A 21426-nucleotide genomic window follows, 5' to 3' on the forward strand; every position below is an offset into this window, starting at 1 on the left:
AATTGAGGGAATGAGAGAGGTCGGTTCTTGTATTTTTAAGCAAATATAAGTACTTCTAGATAAATTGCTGGTCATTGTGTTAACAATGAGTATGCCCGCGGGTGAATTTGTCCAGAATCAGGATAATCATTTTGTGGATGTTTTGTCTGTTCACTAACTTCAGGTAATGCAGTCATCAAGTTCAGGCAATCTTGAACTGATATCGGACCCTTTAGCAACAAACAAGTTGGTCGAAACTTTTACGTTCTCAATATTAAGTCTTCTTTAAAAATTTTGTGTTGTAGTGTATAACTTATCAACTTGTAATAAGCTCTTGAAAAATATCCAGTTTGAATTTGACTTCTTTATGTGGTTTAAGTCATCGTTCAAGTACGGTGATTTTGTGTTTGTATCCTCGAGCTTTGTATCAGGTCGTCAAGTTTGTTTTTGTTAACTTGCACTTACAAAGCTCGTCCATAAGAATATTTGGTAGGTCCTAATTGTAACATTTGGGTGTCTAAATCAGTAAGTTCCATACGAGAATAGTATCAAATTATCTTCATACATCTTCACACATTAATGCACGTGAGGAGGTATATCTTCACATTTATAAGGGTAGTTTCATTTGAAAAGAATTGCTTAACATATAATAAGTCATTTTAGTCAATTAAAAGTAGATATCAATTTTCATTCAATATTTTTGTTAATATCAACAAATTTAGTGAATTTTTAATAACATAAGACTTTTTTATTCGACAGAAACAAATCTTATGGGGTGCTAAATATAATTTTTCAAACTATATGAAGATTTATATATAAATACATCACATCTCAAAAAAAGAAAATGAAATATAATTATCCCAAAAATCAATGTACTCTATCCTAATACTAAACAGGAAGACACATAGACCAAACATGTCCAAGAATCTAACAAGTGCAATAAATAGAAGGAGGCCCCCCTATTTATTCACACTATGAATAAAGAAATTGAATTTATGGTGTGGCATGTGTGTTGCTGAGACTCCATTCCTTGCCAAGCAGCACTCATGTGCCACTGTTGCTCAGACTATCCTTCCCATGCATCACTTATTACCTACATCACATGATTCTCCACTTATGTATAATTTTGTGATATTTTGAGTTCACCAATCATACATTTGAATTGACAAATTTGAAAGAATTTAAAAAAATAATTTCAAACTGACTTCATATTATAAAAATTTGAAAATTCAATAAAACATAATTCAAATTTAGAATAGAAGGATTTGGAATTCTTTAGATCTAAAATTAGGGTTTAAATTATACTTAGATTCCTTTTAAAAATATAAAATTATAATTTTTTTAAATAACTTTTAAAAGTATACTTACAGTTAGAGAATTGTCTATCTACAATTATACATCTTTCGTTAGGATTTGACAGAAAATATTGATGTCAACAAAAATATTAGGGTAACATGGAGACAACCCCCTGACGTATGGGATCATTTGCGCTTTTCCCCCAATCATTTTTTTTTTTTAAATTTTTCCACCCAACCTTTTGATTTTGTTGTACTTTGTATTTTCAGAGAATAATGACAGAATATGGAAATCAACATGTGTTCACGCGCCTGAGGGTGATATAGAAATTCGTAAAATTATAAGGATTAAATGCAGACACCCCCCTCCCCCAACGTATGAGGTCATTTGCACTTTGTCCTCCAACCTGTTAAAAAAATAGGCAAAAATAAAAAAAAATTACGAAAAATGAAGAAAAAAATCCAAAAAATTTTAATTTGCAGATAAAAAATTTAACATTACAAGCCAAAATCAAACTAAAAAGCCATGAAGTATTTGAAACATCATGTGTATGAAATCCCTTAGCTGAACAAAAGAACTTTAAACTTCCATTCACTATCAAATAACTTCAACACAATCACAAAATCAGCTGAACATTACAAAGATGATTAAAAAAAACAGATAAGAAAACAAGAAAAACTCATTGACCCAAATGAAGAAATTAAACTTCAACAACCAAATAAAAAAATTGTGAGTGCAACTTCACAATAATACCCAATACACTCGGCAAACTCAAACCCAAGAAAGAAAGAAAAAAGAATCGTGTGTATTTCTGTCGGCGCCATCATCAGGCATATGTGTGAACTGGTGTCAACGTTACATTTGGCTTGTAATGTGAAGTTGTTTATCTGCAGTTCAAATATTAAATTTTCTAGAAATTTCCTCCATTTTTCTCTATTTCAGAACTTTTCCCCAAAATTTTTCAATTATTTTGAATTTAATTTGTATTTCATTTTGTAAAAAAATTTGGGGCCAAGTTGCAAATAACCCCATACATTGGGGGGTGTTTGCATTTTAACCTTTATAATCTTACCAATCCCAAAATCCCTCTCATTCGCGTGAACACACATGGATGAAATATTCTGTCATTATTCTACGAAAAATACAAAGTGCAACAAAATGAAAAAGTTGGGCAAAGAAGTGTAGAAAAAAGAAAGGATTGAAGGACAAAGTGTAAATGACCCCATATGTCCCCATCTGCATTTTACTCAAAATATAAAGTAAACTTTCAATTCTACCCTTCATTTTACAGTATAAATTATTTTGAAAAAATGCTCTATTAATATTTTTGTATTCGTAAGAAGACAAATATAATATATATAAGTTAAAACAGTATAATCATAACAAAATATTAATTTCAAATTATACCATAATCTAGTTACGTTTTTTTTACTTCATACTGAACTGAACACTATTATTGCATTTATTTTTTAAAAGTGACTTGCTCAACTACTTCATCTAGTGTTGTAGGGTCGAAATATAGAAGAAAAATATTTGCAAAGTAATTCGGGGAGTGCAATTATTATGATCTTCGAGATTTTCATCTAGTATTGTTGGATTAAAACATAAAAAGAAAAATATTTTCAAAGATAATTTAGAGGTGGGGAGAACAATTCAAGATGATGACAAATCCAACAAAATTATTATTATTATTCTGAATGTGGATTGTAGAATATACTAGTAAGAAAACTAATAATCAAGACAGTAATAATAATAATCTTGTTGGATTATTACTATCTTAAATACATTATTAGATGAAGTACTTGAATAAAATTCGAAACCCGTCTGGACTCCAATCGGATCATAGAATAAAAATTCCTTTCCGAACCCGATAATTTGGTCCGAAATCCATCTCATTCGGATATGGTCCGGGTCAAAAACCAGAAAAACAAATCAGAAATTCTGCTTTTACTCTCACCAGTTAAAATATCAGTAAAACAAGAAAAACTGGGCCTATGCTTCCCCCACTCCGACTCCCCACCCATTCTCCCCGTCAATAAATTTCCAGTCCATTTCCCCAATTTCCAACATTTACACCTCCACTCCTCCGTTCCCTCCAGTTTCTCCCAATGGCCACCGCCGCCGCCAACAATGACTCCACCACCTCCAGATCTGAATCTGATACCGCCGCCGTAAATGGCACCCAGAACCCACCCCGCACTCTCCAACCCGCCCGCAAGATCGCCCTGATCACCGGCATCACGGGCCAAGACGGCTCCTATCTCACCGAATTCTTGCTAAACAAAGGCTACGAGGTCCACGGCCTCATCCGTCGATCCTCCAACTTCAACACTCAGCGCATTAATCACATCTATATCGACCCCCACAACGCCCACAAGGCCCGGATGAAGCTCCACTACGCCGATCTCACCGACGCTTCCTCCCTCCGCCGTTGGCTGGATACCATTCAACCCGACGAGGTTTATAACCTCGCCGCCCAGTCCCATGTCGCTGTCTCCTTCGAGATCCCTGATTACACCGCCGACGTCGTCGCCACCGGCGCCCTCCGCCTCCTAGAGGCTGTTCGCTCCCACGTTTCCGCCTCTGGCCGCTCCCACATAAAATACTACCAGGCCGGATCATCCGAGATGTTCGGATCGACGCCCCCGCCCCAGTCCGAGACCACCCCCTTCCACCCTCGCTCGCCGTACGCCGTCTCCAAATGCGCTGCCCATTGGTACACTGTAAATTACCGCGAGGCCTACGGCCTTTTCGCCTGCAACGGGATTTTGTTTAACCATGAGTCCCCTCGTAGAGGTGAGAATTTCGTGACCCGGAAGATAACCCGGGCTGTGGGTCGGATCAAGATCGGGCTCCAGAGCAAGCTATTCCTGGGGAATTTGCAGGCATCCAGGGACTGGGGTTTCGCGGGGGACTACGTGGAGGCAATGTGGTTGATGCTGCAGCAGGAGAAGCCGGACGATTATGTGGTGGCGACAGAGGATTCGCACACTGTGGAGGAGTTCTTGGCAGTGGCGTTCGGGTACGTGGGGCTGAATTGGAGGGATCATGTAGTGATTGATAAGCGTTATTTCAGGCCGGCAGAGGTGGATAATCTGAAAGGAGACGCAAGCAAGGCGAAGAAAGTGCTGGGCTGGAAACCGAGAGTCGGGTTTGAGCAACTGGTGAAGATGATGGTGGATGAGGATATTGAACTGGCCAAGAGGGAAAAGGTGCTTGTTGATGCAGGCTATATGGACGCCCAGCAGCAGCCCTGAAGAAATTTTCATGCCGTTTTGAGTGATCGTTTGAGTACTTTGAAAATTAATTCCTTTCCCCTATTTGATGAAACTTGATTCAATTATTAGTAATGGGAGCTTGATCCTATAACAAGAATTTGAGTCTATAGAAGCAGTAAAGAATGTGGTGGTTTTTCAATCACATTGGTTGATAGTATTGTGGTAGTCTTTTTTGTTAAAGTATAGTATATAATTTCAGATCAAGGATTTTATGTACTTTATGAGTTGTAGTTCTTGGGATCTTGAGCCGTCCCATTGATTTCAATCTACTCAAATTTCCAGGGTTTTGAAATGCCCTTTGATGTCTTGTTTCGGTCTAATGATATAAACTAGGTGCTGGGGCTCACTTTGTTTCTAAAACTAGCAGCAATCTTCAGAGGTGGGACGGGGCTATCTTGGCAGATATTTACAAGTTCATATGTTCAGTTATAATCTAGCTAGTTACCCAAATTGTTAGACCTATTATTGATGGACAATGTTGAATAACCTTGTGTCGGCAAGAGGACCATACTTGCAACCCAGAACTGAATAGTCCACCAGCATTAAATGGATCATCTGGTTTCAGAATTAAGATGTTCAGATCTGGATTAAATGCCATCAATGGGGTAGCTAGCTTTCAGTTCAACTTCACATTCTGTCGGTGATACTTCAGTAACAAAGTGAGGCCAGGAAAAAAGAGGTCAGGTGGGGCTCAGGTTCTAGCAGTTGACGACATTCACGCTTTTCACTTTGTCCTTTCCAGTGTAGAAAACCCACTCTAACGGTGCATCAAACAGTTATTCTCCCAGACATTTGGGCACAAATCAATATTCGGGTGAGCTAAATTCGCACGAGTTTTGTCTAAATTTCTACATAGTTAAATACAGGCAGCATTTCCTGCAAAAACTGAAGAGCGGGTCATATGAAAACTGAACCAGACTTTGAATGCACGTCTTACAGTGTTGTTCTTTCAATGTAATGGCCTTAAGTTGTAGGATAGCGCACTTGTAAGAGAGTCATATGCATATTCAGGCATCCTGTCTAAAAATGGAACATCTAATAGACGATCATATAAATGTATCCTTTGGAATTAGTGGGATTATGTAGCAAGTTGTCAATACACGAGACAGGAAAATAAATCCTTTCTCAGATGAATACAAGTGGGTATGACCAGGTTGTTTAGCATAGCCAGCTTCTAACTCTACCTAATTGCAATTTTAAGAGAATGTACAAAAACCAAGGTAAAGAAAAGAAACCCTAACTTTCTGGCTGTGGTTGTTGATCCTGGTCTGCAGTCGAAGGCAAAGAGGGTAAGACAGAGACAATCTTTTGATCAGTGGAAGCTGCAGTTAACGGCCTGACTGTAGATCGTAGTGATTCTGGTCCCTCATTAACAATTCTTTTGCATAACGCATCACAATTGCTAATGACCTCAGTCAATCTCCCTTTTAACTCTCCGAGTTCCACTTGCAAGGCATGGACTGTGCAATATGAAGATGGTCATCACTCAGTAAAAATTACTGGAGGGTCCATCCCAAGCATAATGTATACAAATTTTCTTCTCCAGTATGTAATACATTGTTTCTTGAAGAAACATACCAGATATATGGAAGTTCTTACATAATATCATGAGATGCATTAATCATTTACAAATTCACAATGAGATCATACAAAAGGTTTCTGTTTTCATTAAGAAGATCTTTTCACATGGCATGCAATTGCATTAGCCAGATCCGACATATCTGTTCATGACACCTGCCAAATGTAACTAGGATTAAAGTTTTATATGAGAATATATTATTATTTTCAGCTTAATTAATGAACAAGATAATGCCAAGTAGAATAGATAAAACAGCTAATAATAACCTATCATGCACCAATATTGAATTTCCAAAATACTTCTAGGATGCATCAGGTACCTTCTGATAGATGATTAGATGTGGACTTCATTGCTGAGACTGAGTAATTGAAGCGTTGAAGAAGCTTGACAGCCAAAGCATCTGCAAGTTCTATTTTATTTTCAATCTCTTCCTGCAAACAAGATTTAAGTCATATAGAAAAATGTTATCCATTTGTTTAGCGGTCTAGGTGATCGCCAATGATGCAAGACAAGCTAACAAACAAATGAGCGGAAGAGATTTGAAATTCTGCAGAGAAAATCAAGCTTTATCTGTTAATATTTATCATCATCATTTCGAAGCAAGTTCAAATGAACAAAAATTTACTGAATCATGCAGTGATCAGGAGTCAGCTCTCACCAGAGGATGAGAATACACTTGTCAAAGATACTCACCTACTAGGTTATCACCTAAGATTGATTATTGCAAAGTTTTAATGTAATTGTAATTTAGGTATATGTGCACATCATGCCCATAAATACAAGCGAATAATGAGCTTTAAAACCATATCATGAAAATGATAGCATCAAACAGATTCACGAGAACTATATTGACTTGCTTTTCTAGTGTGCGTGTGTACGTGTATAACCAGGCCCTACATAAATGCATGATAAAGGAAGACCAACCTGTCGTTTACTTATCTTTTGGGACTTCTCCTCTTGCCAGTCACGGTACATTGAGAAGAGCTCCAGCAGCACATTCGGGTTTACAGTACCTAGTCCAAACATAACAAGAAATAAGATATTCGGCAAACAACTAGCTTTACTGGGTCTGTTACCACAAAGAAAGCTACTAATGGGAAAAGAAACAAGAAAAATTCTACTCGAACACAAACGAAACACAGTAACAGACAGTTATCCAGCACCCAGTTTACCTTTTCTATGGAACCTGTAGCATTTACATTTCTCCTCCAATAGAACATCTACCAAACTTTGACAACTCTAACAAATATTTACTGTATTTTTTCAGAACAAAACATTGTCAACTAATAATAGAAATTATCTGGGGATATCAATTGAATTATAAATTGATGAGATACTGTCCACTTGATTGTGTTTTAAGAGACAGGTTTCCTCTATCCTACGCTTGTTAATTCAATAGATCACACCAGATTAACATCTCTTGCACCTATATACAAAACAGAAATTAAATAGCATTCAAGTTTACCTCCATGTTTGGTGCAAGATCTATTTGTTCTTGATAGTGAAAGCAAAAGCTGGGTTTGGACCTGGCAGTTTGAGGGGTGAGGGGAGAGAGAGAGAGGGAGGAGCATAGAAGAATCATGCTAAATTCTTCTTTTATTTGTCCTTTTTCTTTTATCCCCATAATAGCTTTACTTCAAGTAAGGTTAAAATTTGAAAAATTTCTAGACAAAAGCTTCATCCAAAAAATAGTCATGTGAAACCTGAGCAGACTAACTAGGTGTAGACATACGAGCAAAAGCTTGTTTGTCCAATTGGCTAACCAATTACAGCAAGAGCCAATATTTCAACATATTTTAAAACAAGAGGTAATTTCTTTAAATAAGATACAATTAGTGACATCATTATCACAACCAATGATGTATGGAGAATGCAGAAGTTCCAACCTTCCCTATTAAACTGTTCCTGGTCATATGATATAGTGTATCAAGAATGACATACATTTATATGTCACTCAATCGATGATGGAGACACAAATGCTGTCAATCTGAAGCATCAGTCTAAGCCCAAGAACCTCCTTACTGATTTCAATAGTCTAAATGACAGGGGCTAACTGACGTTATTCTCTTGATTCTGATCAGAGGTTGTATAGTTGGAGTGAAGATAAACTAATGCTCTAAAAAGTCCAAAATTCACAGGGAACAATTTCTCAACTATGTTATCCCTTCTGTCAATTTCCTCAGATTCATCACGGAATTGGAATCCCTGACATGAGACGGAACTTTAAATAACAAGTAACAACATAAATAGCATCAGATGTACCCATTCTTAGGCATGAGCTCACAATAAGCCAGCTTAAAATACCATAATTTTGGGAAATATCAGATGTATCCTGGAAGATTTCTACTGTCCCATTTATAAACAAGAAAAGTTTGACATAACTTATGAGACAACTTAAATGCATCAAGCACCTTCTTGAGAAAACAGTTTATATTAGTATAATCAGTGAATACTATTCTCCTCAAGTAGGTACTCCGAAGCCCCAATTGCACAAGAATTTATTGACTTGCTAACTTTAGAAACTTCTTCTGAATGAATGGAACTCCAGTGAACCAGCTGTAGCAGCTAATACTAATGTTATCCAATGCAACCTACCGAGAGTGTGAGTATATCAAGGATGAACTTTGATATTTTTCGTTGGGCTGGAAATTGCATGACTGCAAACTTAGAAGATGTAAAGAGAGTAAAGCAATAAGGAGGGATGCAAACAAGCACAAAACAGAAAAAACAAAGAAAATGTAGGCGCACTAAATAAGAAGTTAAATACATCCAGCAATCCCAGGGGCTTGTGGTTCGCCACAATAGTACGGACAAATGCTACTACGAGAATGCAAGATTAATCCTTTTAACTTTATTATTCAAAAAATTAACAGCCTTTAAAGCTTAAAAGTATATTATTATTGGATTAAGTAACTATCTTTCTGATAACTAGGATAAAGTTTCTCAACATCCTATGTAGAACACAATCTTATGGCATCCCCAGCTAATACCATCAGCTACTGCATTTGCAAGCTTCACAAACTAGCCCAATGAAAGAACATGAATTCATCCCGAAAATACAAATAAAAATAGAAAAAGGGCGCTCAAATCAGCACATCAAGAGAAAGCATAAAAATAAGTCAGGGATAAAATAAGAAGCAAAAAAGAAACTTACCAGCAGTTGAAGAAGAAGATGGTTTTCGAACAAGGATATCCGTCAAGCTACCCTCTGCAGGGGCTGATGTAAGTAGCGGCTTCGTCTGTTCACGCACACATATACATACACAAATATTTACATAATTAATGAAAATTAATCAGTGGACGAAATCTCGAAAATTGGAAATAATGTACAAAATGAATGTAAACCGGATCTCACAATTTCGAGGGATTGAAGCCTCTGCAAAATGGGTTCTAAACCCTGTGTACGCTCCGAAACAGTGGTGATCCCATCCTCCGGATTCTTCTTGTAAACAAACAGAAAGATAATAACAAGAATTAATCACACAGAAATCGCAGAAAGGGAATTAGCAGAACGAATAGTTGATGAACGCAAACTAAAAGGAAATTAGCAGTGGAAACAGAAGTAGCGGCCATGGACATAGGAGCTAGGGCTTACCTGAGAGCCCGTAAGAGATGATTCTGAAGCACCCATGGAATCAGACACACATTAGATCACCTCATTACTCAATTACTGAATGGATGTTGAAATGGGGCGCACCTGTGTGTATTATATCTATTCTCTGTTTTTTTTTTTTTTTTAAACTAGAAGTTGTTAATAAATAATTGTTTATATTTTAAAATATATTATAAACAAATATAATTTAGAAATCAACAAATTATAATTAAAAAAAATAATTTAAGTATTATCGACACAATAAAAAAATTTGTGTAGTTGTCTTGAAGTGATGTGGAGTTACTTTTGAAAAAAAAAAAAAAGTAATTACAACTATTTTTTAAAATTATCTAATTAGGGATATAATTATCATGTTTAAGAATTAGTGGGATGGTATCATTAACGGTTGTTTGTAAACGTAGAAGGCCTTTATTTTTTATATTAATATGGATTAATTTAAGGGTAAATACTATATTTGGTCCATTAAGTTTTCGTTTAAAATCATTTTAATTCCTCAAGTTCATTTCTTGATTTAAGCATCCTTAAACTTTAATTTTTGTCTCAATTTGATCTCTCTTACCATTTTTTATCGAAAATGTGGCCTGGTTTTGAATCGTTGGAGGGTAAAAATGGTCAATAAATTTTTACCCTCAAAAAAGTTAAACACCAACTATATTTTCAGCGAAAAATGGTCAGAGGGACCAAACTGAGACAAAAATTTAAATTTAAGAATGCTAAAGTCAAGAAATGAATTTGAGGAGCTAAAGTGATTTTAAATAAAAATTTAAGAGACCACATATAGCATTTACCCTAAATTAAATAGACTATTTTAATTTGCAACTTTTTATCTTAAGTTAATTTAAAATCAAAAACTATACTTATAATCACAACATACATGGTATAGCATTGGGGTGTTGTGTTATGCATTTTGACGAAAGCTTGTGATCTCAATTCATTTGAGGGAACTTTGTAGGAGTTCTCGAATTGAAAAGGTTTTTAGCTTTGTGATGTTTTGTTATGTACCTCGAGCAAATTTGTGGTCTTAACCCATTTGGGGAATTCAGTTTGAGTTCTCGAGTTGAAGATGTTTTCAGCTTCGGGATTCGTATTATGACCCTCGATGAACCCTCCTTTTTTATTTGCCTTAGGGGTCAAGTTGTTCAATTTTTTATTAGAGGCTTGTCTGTGTACATCAATAAAAGATAAAAAATGTTATTCACCTTTAAGATAGAAGATTTTGAAATACGCAACTTTTATCCCATGACATAATGACCATAAGGAGGTCTGTTCATTCTAAATAATCATTTATTCCTACCCTTTAAGTACAAACAGCTTTTGTTCTTTGCCTTCTCATTAGTTTTTGCTTCCTGCATTGGTAACCTTAATTATTCGAATAAAACTCGTATGGTTGGCCTTTAGGATATGGTCCCAACAATTTTTTCAGTCGGTGGGTTGTCTCTATATGATTTCATCTTTTTAAATTTTTTTTATTCGTTGTCGTCACCTATGAATTTTTTAAATTGCCCTTTTTGAATTAGACTTTCTATTTCATCTTTTAAGTGATAGCAATTTTAAGAGGTGCATCTTTTGTCTTCATAAAACTGCAATAGCGATCAGACTCCATCCTCTTATATTCTCTCTCATTTATGGTGGTCAATAGACTAAACCTTGCTACTTTGCAATAGCAAGAACTACAACGCGACGTTTCAATGGCTTGTGGTGTGCTAAGTTATTTTGGGCATCTTCTACTTTCTTATCCTATTGAAGGTGTTATCTTTTCCTCCTCATTGGTATTTCTTTTTATAGGGGTCGGTAGTTATCTCGATTTTGATGTATTTCTCGGTCCTTACCAATAGTTCAAAGGTAGCTCGGGGTTTCCTTGCTATTAACTCCTTCAACCGGCCCATCCACAGGTTTGTTGCATTCTTTAAGAATAAAAGAAATCTACACACATAATAAATAGTCAAAAATCTCGTTGCACATAACATTTTCTGTGTAAGAATCATCCAACATCCCATTATTTAATAAAGATTTCAATCATTTTTGCAGGACTTCAACGTATAATTAATCATGATTAATGACAAATTTGATAGATAAACGCCAAGTCACCAAATAACCGATTGCTCATCAATAACAACAAAACTTTGATATACTATGTTGTTTGCACTCAAATGCTGCTTAGTGCTTCCCGGGATTAGTGGCATCCTATATGAATTGGCTTGATCAACCATGTACCTCCTCGAACCATATAATTAGCCATTAAGTCTGGATAACTGATTGCAGGCAAGTTACCTCAGCCCAAAATCTAAAACTAATTTGCTAAATTCACACATTTTAGGAACTAGGGATGTTAATTGATATATTCACCAATCTCATATTTATCAATAATAGAAAAAACTTGAGAATGTCGCCAACTGTTTGTAGATTTGTTAATATATTCAACAATTATCTCAAAACGTCCCTCTTTCATCACAACGTACGGCATTTTATAAATTAAATAAATTAGAAAAAATCTTGATGATCGTAAGATTGATCAGAAAGTGCAAGGCAACTTTTATCTAAAGAAGAAAGATCAAACTTTTGTCTTGACCTAACTATTTCTCTAACCATATTTTTGTATTAGTATAGCTATTTTATGGGAGATTGTAATTTAAATTGGAGTTGGTCGAACTTGAGCCAATTATATGACAAGTTCAATACAATTGTCTTGTGATTGATATATAATTCATGAAAAGTGACCAAACATATGACGAATATATCACACTTGCTTTGTAATTGATTTGATTTGGATAATAATTTTTCTATTTCATTTATATTTTCCCTTTCTGATGAGTGTCGAAGTCACCAAAAATAATTCCTACTACACTTGTGAAAGTGGGAGTAGGGTCGATCCACGGGGATTGGTTTTAAGTTAATTTCTTTTAGAAAAATGAAAAATAATGGGGAAGGTTGTTGATAAAAAGATGTGATAAAAAACTAAATAATTAAAAATACCTGATAGAGATATGAGAGAGAGATTTTTCGGTTAAGATTATGATTATGCTTGATTCTTGTGAGTTGACCATTGATGCAAGAATAACACATGTATGGACAAATAAACCAGTTATGGTCGTTGGTACGACCTAACAACCTCACCTTTCCTTACCTTTTCGTCAGCCAAGGTACGACCGTTGGCTAGATCTCTAATTAACAGACAACCTTAGGAACGTCCACAAGATTTAATCTATTAACAGCATTAAGAATTAGAAAGGCCTGATTCTAATCAACAAACTCCTACGAGGACAATTCGTTTAAACTAGATCATGCATTCCCCATAATATAACTAAATACTGTGACATAACCAATTATGCTACGTTGCTACTAAGTATTGAACTAAATAAACAATTACACAGATTTATAAAGTCCAATTAGCTAAGCAAACCTTATTGATAATGAACAACCGGCCGAATCATTCATAAATCAGACGTTTGTAATTAAAGCACAGAGAATAGCATGAATATTTGTCTGACAAGTGTAGAACGCAGACTAGATCTCACAACATAATGGGAATCAAGCAATCACCATACCTTAACCAGAAAATAGGGAATTTAGCCGGACATATTAATGGAAGAACACACTATAAAGTGAAATTCCATTAATTCCGGTAGTAAAATAAAAGAGAAGAGATGAACAGAGAATTCTATAGAGTTCTAAAATAAAACTGAATGATTTCTAATGAAGAGATCCCCCTATTTATAATAAAAGTCCCTTACGAATCTAGACGTAGTGGGGGGATAGATACGTGATAAACTCTAAAAAGGTAAATAGATTACAAAAGATAAGCTTAAAAGAATCCTTTTTAAATCTAAACACTTGATTCCTTTATCTTTTGGGGAAATCGTTCGTGCTTATCCTTATCCCGAGTTGACTACTCCATTAAGCGTGGGCGCACTTTGTCAATTTTGCAGAAACGTCCTTGTAATCTTCCTTTTTTGCTGAATATGCAATAAAATCACATAATTAGGAATATTTTGGCTTAAAAAGGAAGATTAAATTGCTATAAAATTATTATAATTGCAGAGTTATCACTTTCCTTGTGCAATTTCTAGCCAAAATTGGTAATAGGACCAAATATAAGGAGATTTTACTAAATGGGGCCAAATTGGAATACTGCCTAAGTTATAGGACGAAATCGATAATTACGCAAAATATTAGGTGGGAAAAGAAACCTCAATGTCGACAACAACAACATGCAAATTGAAGGTTGAATGACATACAGCATTAAAGAGTTTGTTCTCGAAGAAAAGCTAGGGTTCCAAATTCTTCCGCAAGAATTGAGTTCACGTAGAGTAAATAATATCGAAGATTGCCATGAGAACCCGAAACTCCGACACCCAGAAACCAGCCGCGGCGACTAAGAAGACACCTCCGGCGGCCAAGAAGTCGGCCGCCAAGACACAAGCGACGCCGTCATCTGTGGAGGTGAAGGTCGAATCTTCTCCAACGCAGACGGAAACGCTGAAGACAGGCGAGGCAAAGCGTGCGTGTGCCGGGAGGACAAAGCAAGTCAGCGTCACTCCCGATTCGAAGCCATCAGGTTTATAGGAATTGTGTAACCTGGCTTATTTTTTGTGCCTTTTGGTGTTAGTTTTGGGTATTTCCTTTAGCATCAAATAGTTATGACTTTGTGATTGTCTTTTTGGCTGGTGGATGCTAATTTTTAGTATTGATAGTTGATGAATAGCTTTAAGTAGTGAATTTTGCTACAAACGAACGTCAAAGGCCTTCAGTCGAGAATAGACGAACCTTCTAACAATATCTTGATGGTACCCACATGGTTTCAACCCATAATACCTGTTTTGGTGCACATGCAAAATGTTGATTCTTGATTTTTCAATCTAAACTGCTTTGGTTTGAAAAGGTTTAGCTTTTCAGATATCCAGCATGTTAACTGGTTTGTCTATCCAATCCAACAACCTTGGTCTTCTACATGCGCTCTCTTTTAGAACATGAGGAGGCTTTTGGATATTACATGCTTCTTTTAGGCATTCGATTGTTCAATTTTGATTCTCACGTTTGATCAGTTGCTTTTTCATTTTTATTTGTTGTAGTTGAACAAGTTGGTCAAGCATCAGCAGTAGCAAAACCTGTTTCTGGAACAAAAGTAGTTAAAAAGGTTGTAAGGAAAGTGATCAGAAAAACTCCAGTTTCAGCTAGAGCTGCTTCTGGGCGGACCAACGCATCAGCAGTAAATGAGAAGGCAAAGATTGAAGAAACCACGGAAAATAGAACTATAGAGGATAAAAAAAGTACAGAAGCTTCCAATGATGAACCTGCAACAGATGAAAAAACTTTGGTTGAAAATGTTGAGCACGCTGTGGTGGAGGATAAAGACACTAGCGATATTGGAAAGTTGTCTGAGAAGGCAGAAGAAAAGGCAAGTGAACCAGAAATGCAGTTGATGGACATTGGTGACAAGTTGTCTGAGACTATAGGAACTATGGCTACAGATGCAAATCCTGTGGAGGATCAAGAACCCTGTATGACTAATAAAGCAGAAGAGACAAAGGAAGAAAAAGGGTCGCAGTCAAAAACAATTAGTGAAGGAGATCCTAAAGCTAAAACTATTGGAATTGAAGGAGAAACCAGTCATGAAGTGAAACAGGAGGATGCTTCCCTAGAGGAACCTGATGATGGAAAGATTGAGGGGCTCAGCGATCAAGAGGTTCATGAAGAATTTGGTGCAGAAGATTTTGCTGATGATGATGCACCGCAGAATGAGGCAGAAGCTGAGACTTTGGAAGAGGAACGCGTGCAGTTAAATGCTGCTGCAAGGGAGCGTAAGGTGAGGAAAGAGAGGGAGATATTTGTTGGTGGGCTGGACCGGGACGCTGTGGAAGCGGATGTTAGAAAGGTGTTTGAGTATGCAGGCGAGGTCGTTGAAGTTCGCATGCATGTGGATCCATCAACAAACAAGAATAAGGGGTATGCTTTTGTCCAATTTGCGACAAAGGAGCAAGCAAGCCGTGCTCTGTCAGAGATGAAGAATCCTGTGGTATGAATTATTTCTGAGTTTTCTTGCATTTATGTTACATTTAATTATTAGATTAATGTATAATTTGGTGAGTTTATTAGCTGTTTATGCTTGTGCGAGTCTGTTCACTAGTTTGTGTATATAGGAATATGCGAGTGCAATTCTGATATTAGCTCTTTCTTAGATACATGGTAAGCGATGTGGGACTGCAGCAAGTGAGGATAACGACACGTTGTTTTTGGGGAATATTTGCAACACCTGGACAAAGGAAGCCGTAAGCTAATTCTTCATTTCCTTAGCTCCGTATAATGTTATCAATAACTAAATGCTTCTCATGATTGTATCTATGACAGATAAAACAAAAACTGAAGGATTATGGAATAGAAGGTGTTGAAAACATCACTCTGGTAGCAGATCCCCGATATGAAGGGTTGAGTCGTGGTTTTGCATTTATCGAATTTTCTTCTCATGCTGAGGCTATGTTGGCTTATAAAAGACTCCAAAAGCATGATGTTGTATTTGGCCACTCTGAGAGAACGGCCAAAGTGGCATTTGCTGAACCTTTACGTGAGCCAGATCCCGAAGTCATGGCCCAGGTTAAATCAGTGTTCATTGATGGGCTCCCACCATACTGGGACGAAGATCATGTGAGGGAGAAATTCAAAGTTTTTGGTGATATTGCGCGAATTATGTTGGCACGAAATATGTCAACAGCCAAGAGGAAGGATTTTGGATTTGTTGATTTCAGTACACATGAAGCTGCAGTTTCATGTGTTGAAGGTGTAAACAACAATGGACTGAATGATGGTAACTCAAAGGTACATGTGAATTTCCATTTATGTGGCCTTTGTTTAGCAGAGTTCTAAGGAACAGTCCTGATTCATTTGAGATATTATCATAGTTGTAAATGGTGAGCCATGGTGCTTAGCGAGCCTTTTTCTGTGGCATAGTGGCGCTATAGTGCCCTTCTTTTTTCAGCTCAATTTTTTTTAACAACTGGGCTTTGCCCAGTTTAATACTGGACTTGCGTTTTTGGAACTCTTCTTTTCCCTGAAACTAGTTGTTTTACATATTTCTTTTATGGTATAATTGTTAAAATAAGTTCTAGTGTTTATATTTAATTGTTTGGGCATTATTGATGTTATGAGATATTTATGTATGAATATATAATTTATTTCAATAAATATGTGCCATGCTTTGAAAAGACCTGCACCATGCTGTCCGCCTTGGGACCTTTCATGTAATGTGCTTATGTTGCCAAGGCAGTATGTTGACTGTGAACTAGGAAGGAAGCCTGTAATATCTTTTTAGTCTTCTGGTTTGTTTTGTGCTGATTTTACTTTGCTTTATTTGTAGCACATTATGAGTTTCTCTCACCTCGTTCTATTTTTTCTTAGGTTAAAGTGCGAGCAAGACTTTCAAATCCTTTACCCAAGATGCAGGCTGTAAAAGGTGGAATGTGTGGGGGTTTTTGGATTGCTCATGGTAGCAGTGGAACTTTTCCTAGATTTTCTGGTAAGGATATCTGTTTTCTGTGCAATTGAGATTCTTACTGTTTGTGTCATAGGCTTTTCTATGGTGTATTGATTTGCTTGTAGGAAGGGGTTTTGGACGAGGTGGACGTTCTTTTAACCGAGCAAACATCCAGCATGGCCGGGGTTTCTATCCTCGTGGACCTGGACGTGGAGGCAGGATGGGCTTTCCCCATGAACATGAAATTGACAATCCATATCCTCCTTTTCATGGTAGACCTAATCTCGAACAAGGTGTTGTATCTCCCTTTGCATTGTTTCTTTTCCAATGATTGGCATAAAATTGGAAACAAGCACATGAACTTTAGCTTTGATTTTGAACTTTATAAATAATGGTGCATTTCATGAGCAGGGGGTAGATGGGGGTTTAGGGGTGCCGATCGAGACCCATCGCCGGTGAGACCTTATCCTGACAGAGTGAGGCATGGTGCAAGTGATAGAGGCTATGGCGACTATGATTCGTATAGGAGATATCCTTATTCTTTTGAAGAGGGATATGACAGATCATTCATGAGAAGGCATTTTGATGAACCATACCCATATGATGATGCTGCCCATGGAATAAAGAGGCCCTATTACATGATGGTAAGCTAGGACTCTTAGTGGTTTCATGTGAACTCTTTTAAACAGGGAATGAGTTGGTATTTAAGTATATTTGATTTATTGATTTTCACTTCTAGGACCAGGATTCTGGTCTTGCAGAGCCTAGTAGGCACCGTGCTCGACTGGATCTGTCAGACCCTGCTGTTCCATTTTGCGGAACTAGATATCGTGGTAAGGGTTTTTTGGTTTCGTCCATTTTTGAAGGATTTCCTTCTTATCATCTCAGTTTCTTTTGGAATCAGATGATCTTGGAGCTGATGGTGGCCTCTACCGCCAAAATTATTATGGTCCTGAAGTAAGTACCATGATTTTGTATTTTTTAATTGGATCTGCATGTCGGACCTTCCACACTCATTTTTCATATGATGTACAGTATCGAGGAGGTTCATATTCATCGTTTTATGGGAATGATCACACATATGGACGTGGTTACTATTACTAGGCTCATGGTTTTAAGGTAGGTAATTATGAACGTAAATTTCCCATATTCTTTACTTCTGGCTGCAAGATTGATGTTCTTCTCACTAGCTTTATGCCATTGCAGGTGAAATCTAAAAGGTTAAGTTTCAGTTGTCTGGTTGATGAGAAGACACGACTCTGGTCTGGTGGCCTGGAAGAAAATCTAATGATTCCCTTGCGTTTCCTCCCATTTTTTTTTTCTTTTACTAGTACTTGTTCCATTCACCTTCATCGCTGTTCTTTCCTTGCTCGCAGTTCTTCGTTTTGCAGATTTTAGATTTCGGTATAGTGTTCACAACTTTTAGGGCATCGCTTGTGAAAGGACCTTCGTGTAGATAACAATATTCCATGTCTAAGATGCCTGGATTTTAGTACTGAATTTTTGAGGTGGAGTCCAATTGTTCTGCGAGTTTCTTCTGCTTGGGTAAAGCAGTTTGAGGATGTTGGTTATACTTTTAAGATGAGGCGGACTAATTCTTCTTCTTATACTTTTCCTGTGGGATGAGTGAGTGGTATGACCATTTTAACTGGAACCTTCGACAGACAAGTTAGGTTGTAATTTGTTGGGCAGAGTGCAGTCTGAGATAAAAAAAAACAGTAACCAGTGGTATTGCTTGAAATTCTGATCTTTGATGAACGAAGCAGGCATTTTAAGTGAGAAACTGTTGATTTTTGGAGATTATTGCAATGGATTTTGGTTGAATGAGATAGTGTTTAAGAAATCCATCTACATTGAGTTAGAAGTGATGATTGCAATATGGATATGTTAGTGATGAATATTATGTATGTACTTCGACAAGAGGTGGTTATATTATAAGCTGATAACCATATATATCCTACTTCACCAAGAAATTGGTATTATCTTCTCAGAGGCCGTCAGGTTCATAAGACCGTTTCTGGAAATGTGATAAATTTTATGGGGGATATTGATGGATCTTTATGTAATTAGTGGGCATCTAACGTTCTGATGACAGAAATACTTGAGAGAAGAGCTCCATGTGCACATTGAAGGCTTGGCATCTAATTGAAAATATTTCTTATTGTTGAATGCAAAAACTAACCTTTAGTTACCCGGTTTGAATGGTGCTGTCTTTTGATTAAAGTGATAGATTTTGCCATCAGTATCTTTTTTATGTTAATCATAATTTTATAGTAGTGTGTAGTTCTATCAAATAGAGGCATTGGCTTTCTTTTGAATGGGTTTAGCAATCTATTGTATGCTTGATCTTTTAGCTTTCTCTTTTGAAAAATACAATGTTTAGAGGATGTATAGTTTCAATTGGTTTGCAAAAGAGAAACTCTCTTGGTAATGTAGATGTTTACTAAATGGAGAAATATCTATTCCTGTTGAACTGAAATTACATTGTGATTTCTGGGAATTAGACTCACTGTGACTTGGGTCTAGTAAAGGGGAAGATTTTAATATTAGCTATTTTCTTCAAGTTAATTTCTGATTTCTGTATATGGTTTTTGTTGGTCAGCTAAGCTTCTCAATGCTAAAAAGCTGATTGCCCCAAGGATTTACTGACAGCGATTGATCCTTTGTTGGAAATGATATAGGAAAGAACTTGGTTATTTTAGGATCCGTTTGTTTTGGATCAACATTTTATGCTGATGTCATTTCCTAGGTGATCTGATGTTTTTTAGGATTTTATTGTGGGTATACATTGCTCCTGTAGGGCTTGTTATGATGTTACATGTGCTTGGTTGCATTTCTGATGTCCTGTCTATGACTAAACATAGATATAGCCTGCGGAGGCAGTCCAACAAGCCTGCCATTGAGCTACGACTGGTAGGAATTATTTATGGAGATTGGCTTGTGATCCAAATTACTAGATTCAATAGGGATACACACACACACATATGTATATGCTTATGTGATAATGGGATGCTGCCTGAATTACTAAGATCAGGTGGTCCTGGGTTGAGGATGTTCCAGTTTACTGTTGCTTAAGACCCTGTTTGTCTCTCTCCTATATGAAATATCTCCTGATGGCTCGAATTCTAGGAAATGGGTCTGGCCTTTCTTTTTCTGGAGTTGGGTGGAGGAGAGGACTTGCGTTCCTCAGCCTGAACCAGTCCTCACTGATAGCAGCAGGATAATCCCCTATTCTTTTTTCCTACAATGAAGGTTGATAAATCTTTTTGTGACACAGGAAATGATTGGGATACAAAACTATGGGTGTCATATTGGTAGATTATCTTTTGTAAATGGGTGATAGATCTCGCTTTCCTTTCTTGCTTATTGGGTCCCACCTGCGGACGCCCATACTGGCAGTATCTTTTGGTGTAGGAGAAAATTAGCTTCTCCCCATGTTGGGTATTTGTGGAAACCTTTTGATGCAAGAATAAATATAAGTTACTCCACTTATACAGTTCATCTACTATTGAGCACTTGCAAAAGTTCTAGCATTCAACACATTCTTTGCTACTTTGATTTGATTTTGCTGCCAGGACTGACCTTCATTCTCTGTTCTCTCTTGTTGGCTTTTCTTATTTTCCTGTATCTCCATCTCCTTTCTTTTTCCTTGTGTAATTTTTAGTCAGCACAAGTATCATATATGCAGACATGTAAATATACTCGTGCTCTGTTGATCAAAAACCGTGACATTCGCCATAGGTACCTTTCCTTCTCATGCATGCATTTTTTATTTCTCACCTGTTTAGACAGGCCGATATTTGGTTTCTTACTTGGTAATAAATCTTGGGATGTGATCATCATCTTATACATTTGAGGGTTCGAAATATTGTTTGTTTTATATGATCTGTTTGAATTTCCAGTTATGTTCTAATTGTTCAATAGTTTTCCAGCTTTCTGACCTGTTCTTTGGGTGAATTCTTATTGTGTTGAGGTTAATGCTGGAATGGTCCTTACATGTCATTTCCATTTAAGGTTGTCAGTAAGTATTATGAGCCAAGCTTATTAGTATAATTTCAAGCTCAAATCCATTGCGCTTGATCGTTATAGCCTCAAATTGACTCATAAATTTGGATTTGGGTTTCAGCTCAAGCTTGACTCACATTTTTTTTTTTTTTTTTGTTATAAGTAGCTCATTCTTAATTTTTTCTTAATAAAATGGAGTTTATGTATGAAG

The 21426-nt window shown here is 36.7% G+C and overlaps 3 protein-coding genes across 6 annotated transcripts; 2 read left to right on the forward strand and 1 right to left on the reverse strand.

Annotated features, from left to right (window-relative positions):
- Positions 1 to 3257: 3257 nt before the first annotated feature.
- LOC105178138 (GDP-mannose 4,6 dehydratase 1) lies at positions 3258 to 4855 on the forward strand. The gene has a single exon (XM_011101514.3). The coding sequence runs from the start codon at positions 3384 to 3386 to the stop codon at positions 4530 to 4532; it is 1149 nt and encodes a 382-aa protein (XP_011099816.1). The 5' UTR covers positions 3258 to 3383; the 3' UTR covers positions 4533 to 4855.
- A 737-nt stretch (positions 4856 to 5592) lies between these two features.
- On the reverse strand, positions 5593 to 9860 carry LOC105178137 (uncharacterized). 3 transcript variants are annotated; one of them, XM_020699031.2, is made up of 6 exons: positions 9728 to 9860; positions 9488 to 9571; positions 9287 to 9371; positions 7057 to 7145; positions 6452 to 6563; positions 5593 to 6013 (listed from the first exon to the last, which is right to left on the reverse strand). In XM_020699031.2, the coding sequence occupies exons 1-6, from the start codon at positions 9761 to 9763 to the stop codon at positions 5790 to 5792; spliced, it is 630 nt and encodes a 209-aa protein (XP_020554690.1). In that variant the 5' UTR covers positions 9764 to 9860; the 3' UTR covers positions 5593 to 5789. The 3 variants fall into 3 exon arrangements, with proteins under 3 accessions (XP_020554690.1, XP_011099814.1, XP_011099815.1); XM_011101512.3 differs by having other exon boundaries at positions 9488 to 9574; positions 9728 to 9845; XM_011101513.3 differs by lacking the exon at positions 5593 to 6013 and adding an exon at positions 6015 to 6287 and having other exon boundaries at positions 9488 to 9574; positions 9728 to 9845.
- A 4079-nt stretch (positions 9861 to 13939) lies between these two features.
- Positions 13940 to 21115, forward strand: LOC105178136 (uncharacterized). Of its 2 annotated transcripts, none has more exons than XM_020699022.2 (11): positions 13940 to 14300; positions 14815 to 15758; positions 15922 to 16011; positions 16091 to 16555; positions 17135 to 17252; positions 17336 to 17503; positions 17622 to 17854; positions 17950 to 18040; positions 18115 to 18167; positions 18246 to 18329; positions 18417 to 21115. In XM_020699022.2, the coding sequence occupies exons 1-10, from the start codon at positions 14075 to 14077 to the stop codon at positions 18312 to 18314; spliced, it is 2457 nt and encodes an 818-aa protein (XP_020554681.1). In that variant the 5' UTR covers positions 13940 to 14074; the 3' UTR covers positions 18315 to 18329; positions 18417 to 21115. The 2 variants fall into 2 exon arrangements, with proteins under 2 accessions (XP_020554681.1, XP_011099812.1); XM_011101510.3 differs by having other exon boundaries at positions 13941 to 14300; positions 17950 to 18043.
- Positions 21116 to 21426: the final 311 nt, after the last annotated feature.

The sequence above is a fragment of the Sesamum indicum genome, linkage group LG9, assembly GCF_026168435.1.
Source record: "Sesamum indicum cultivar Baizhima isolate 11 linkage group LG9, ASM2616843v1, whole genome shotgun sequence".
Taxonomy (NCBI): Eukaryota; Viridiplantae; Streptophyta; class Magnoliopsida; order Lamiales; family Pedaliaceae; genus Sesamum; species Sesamum indicum.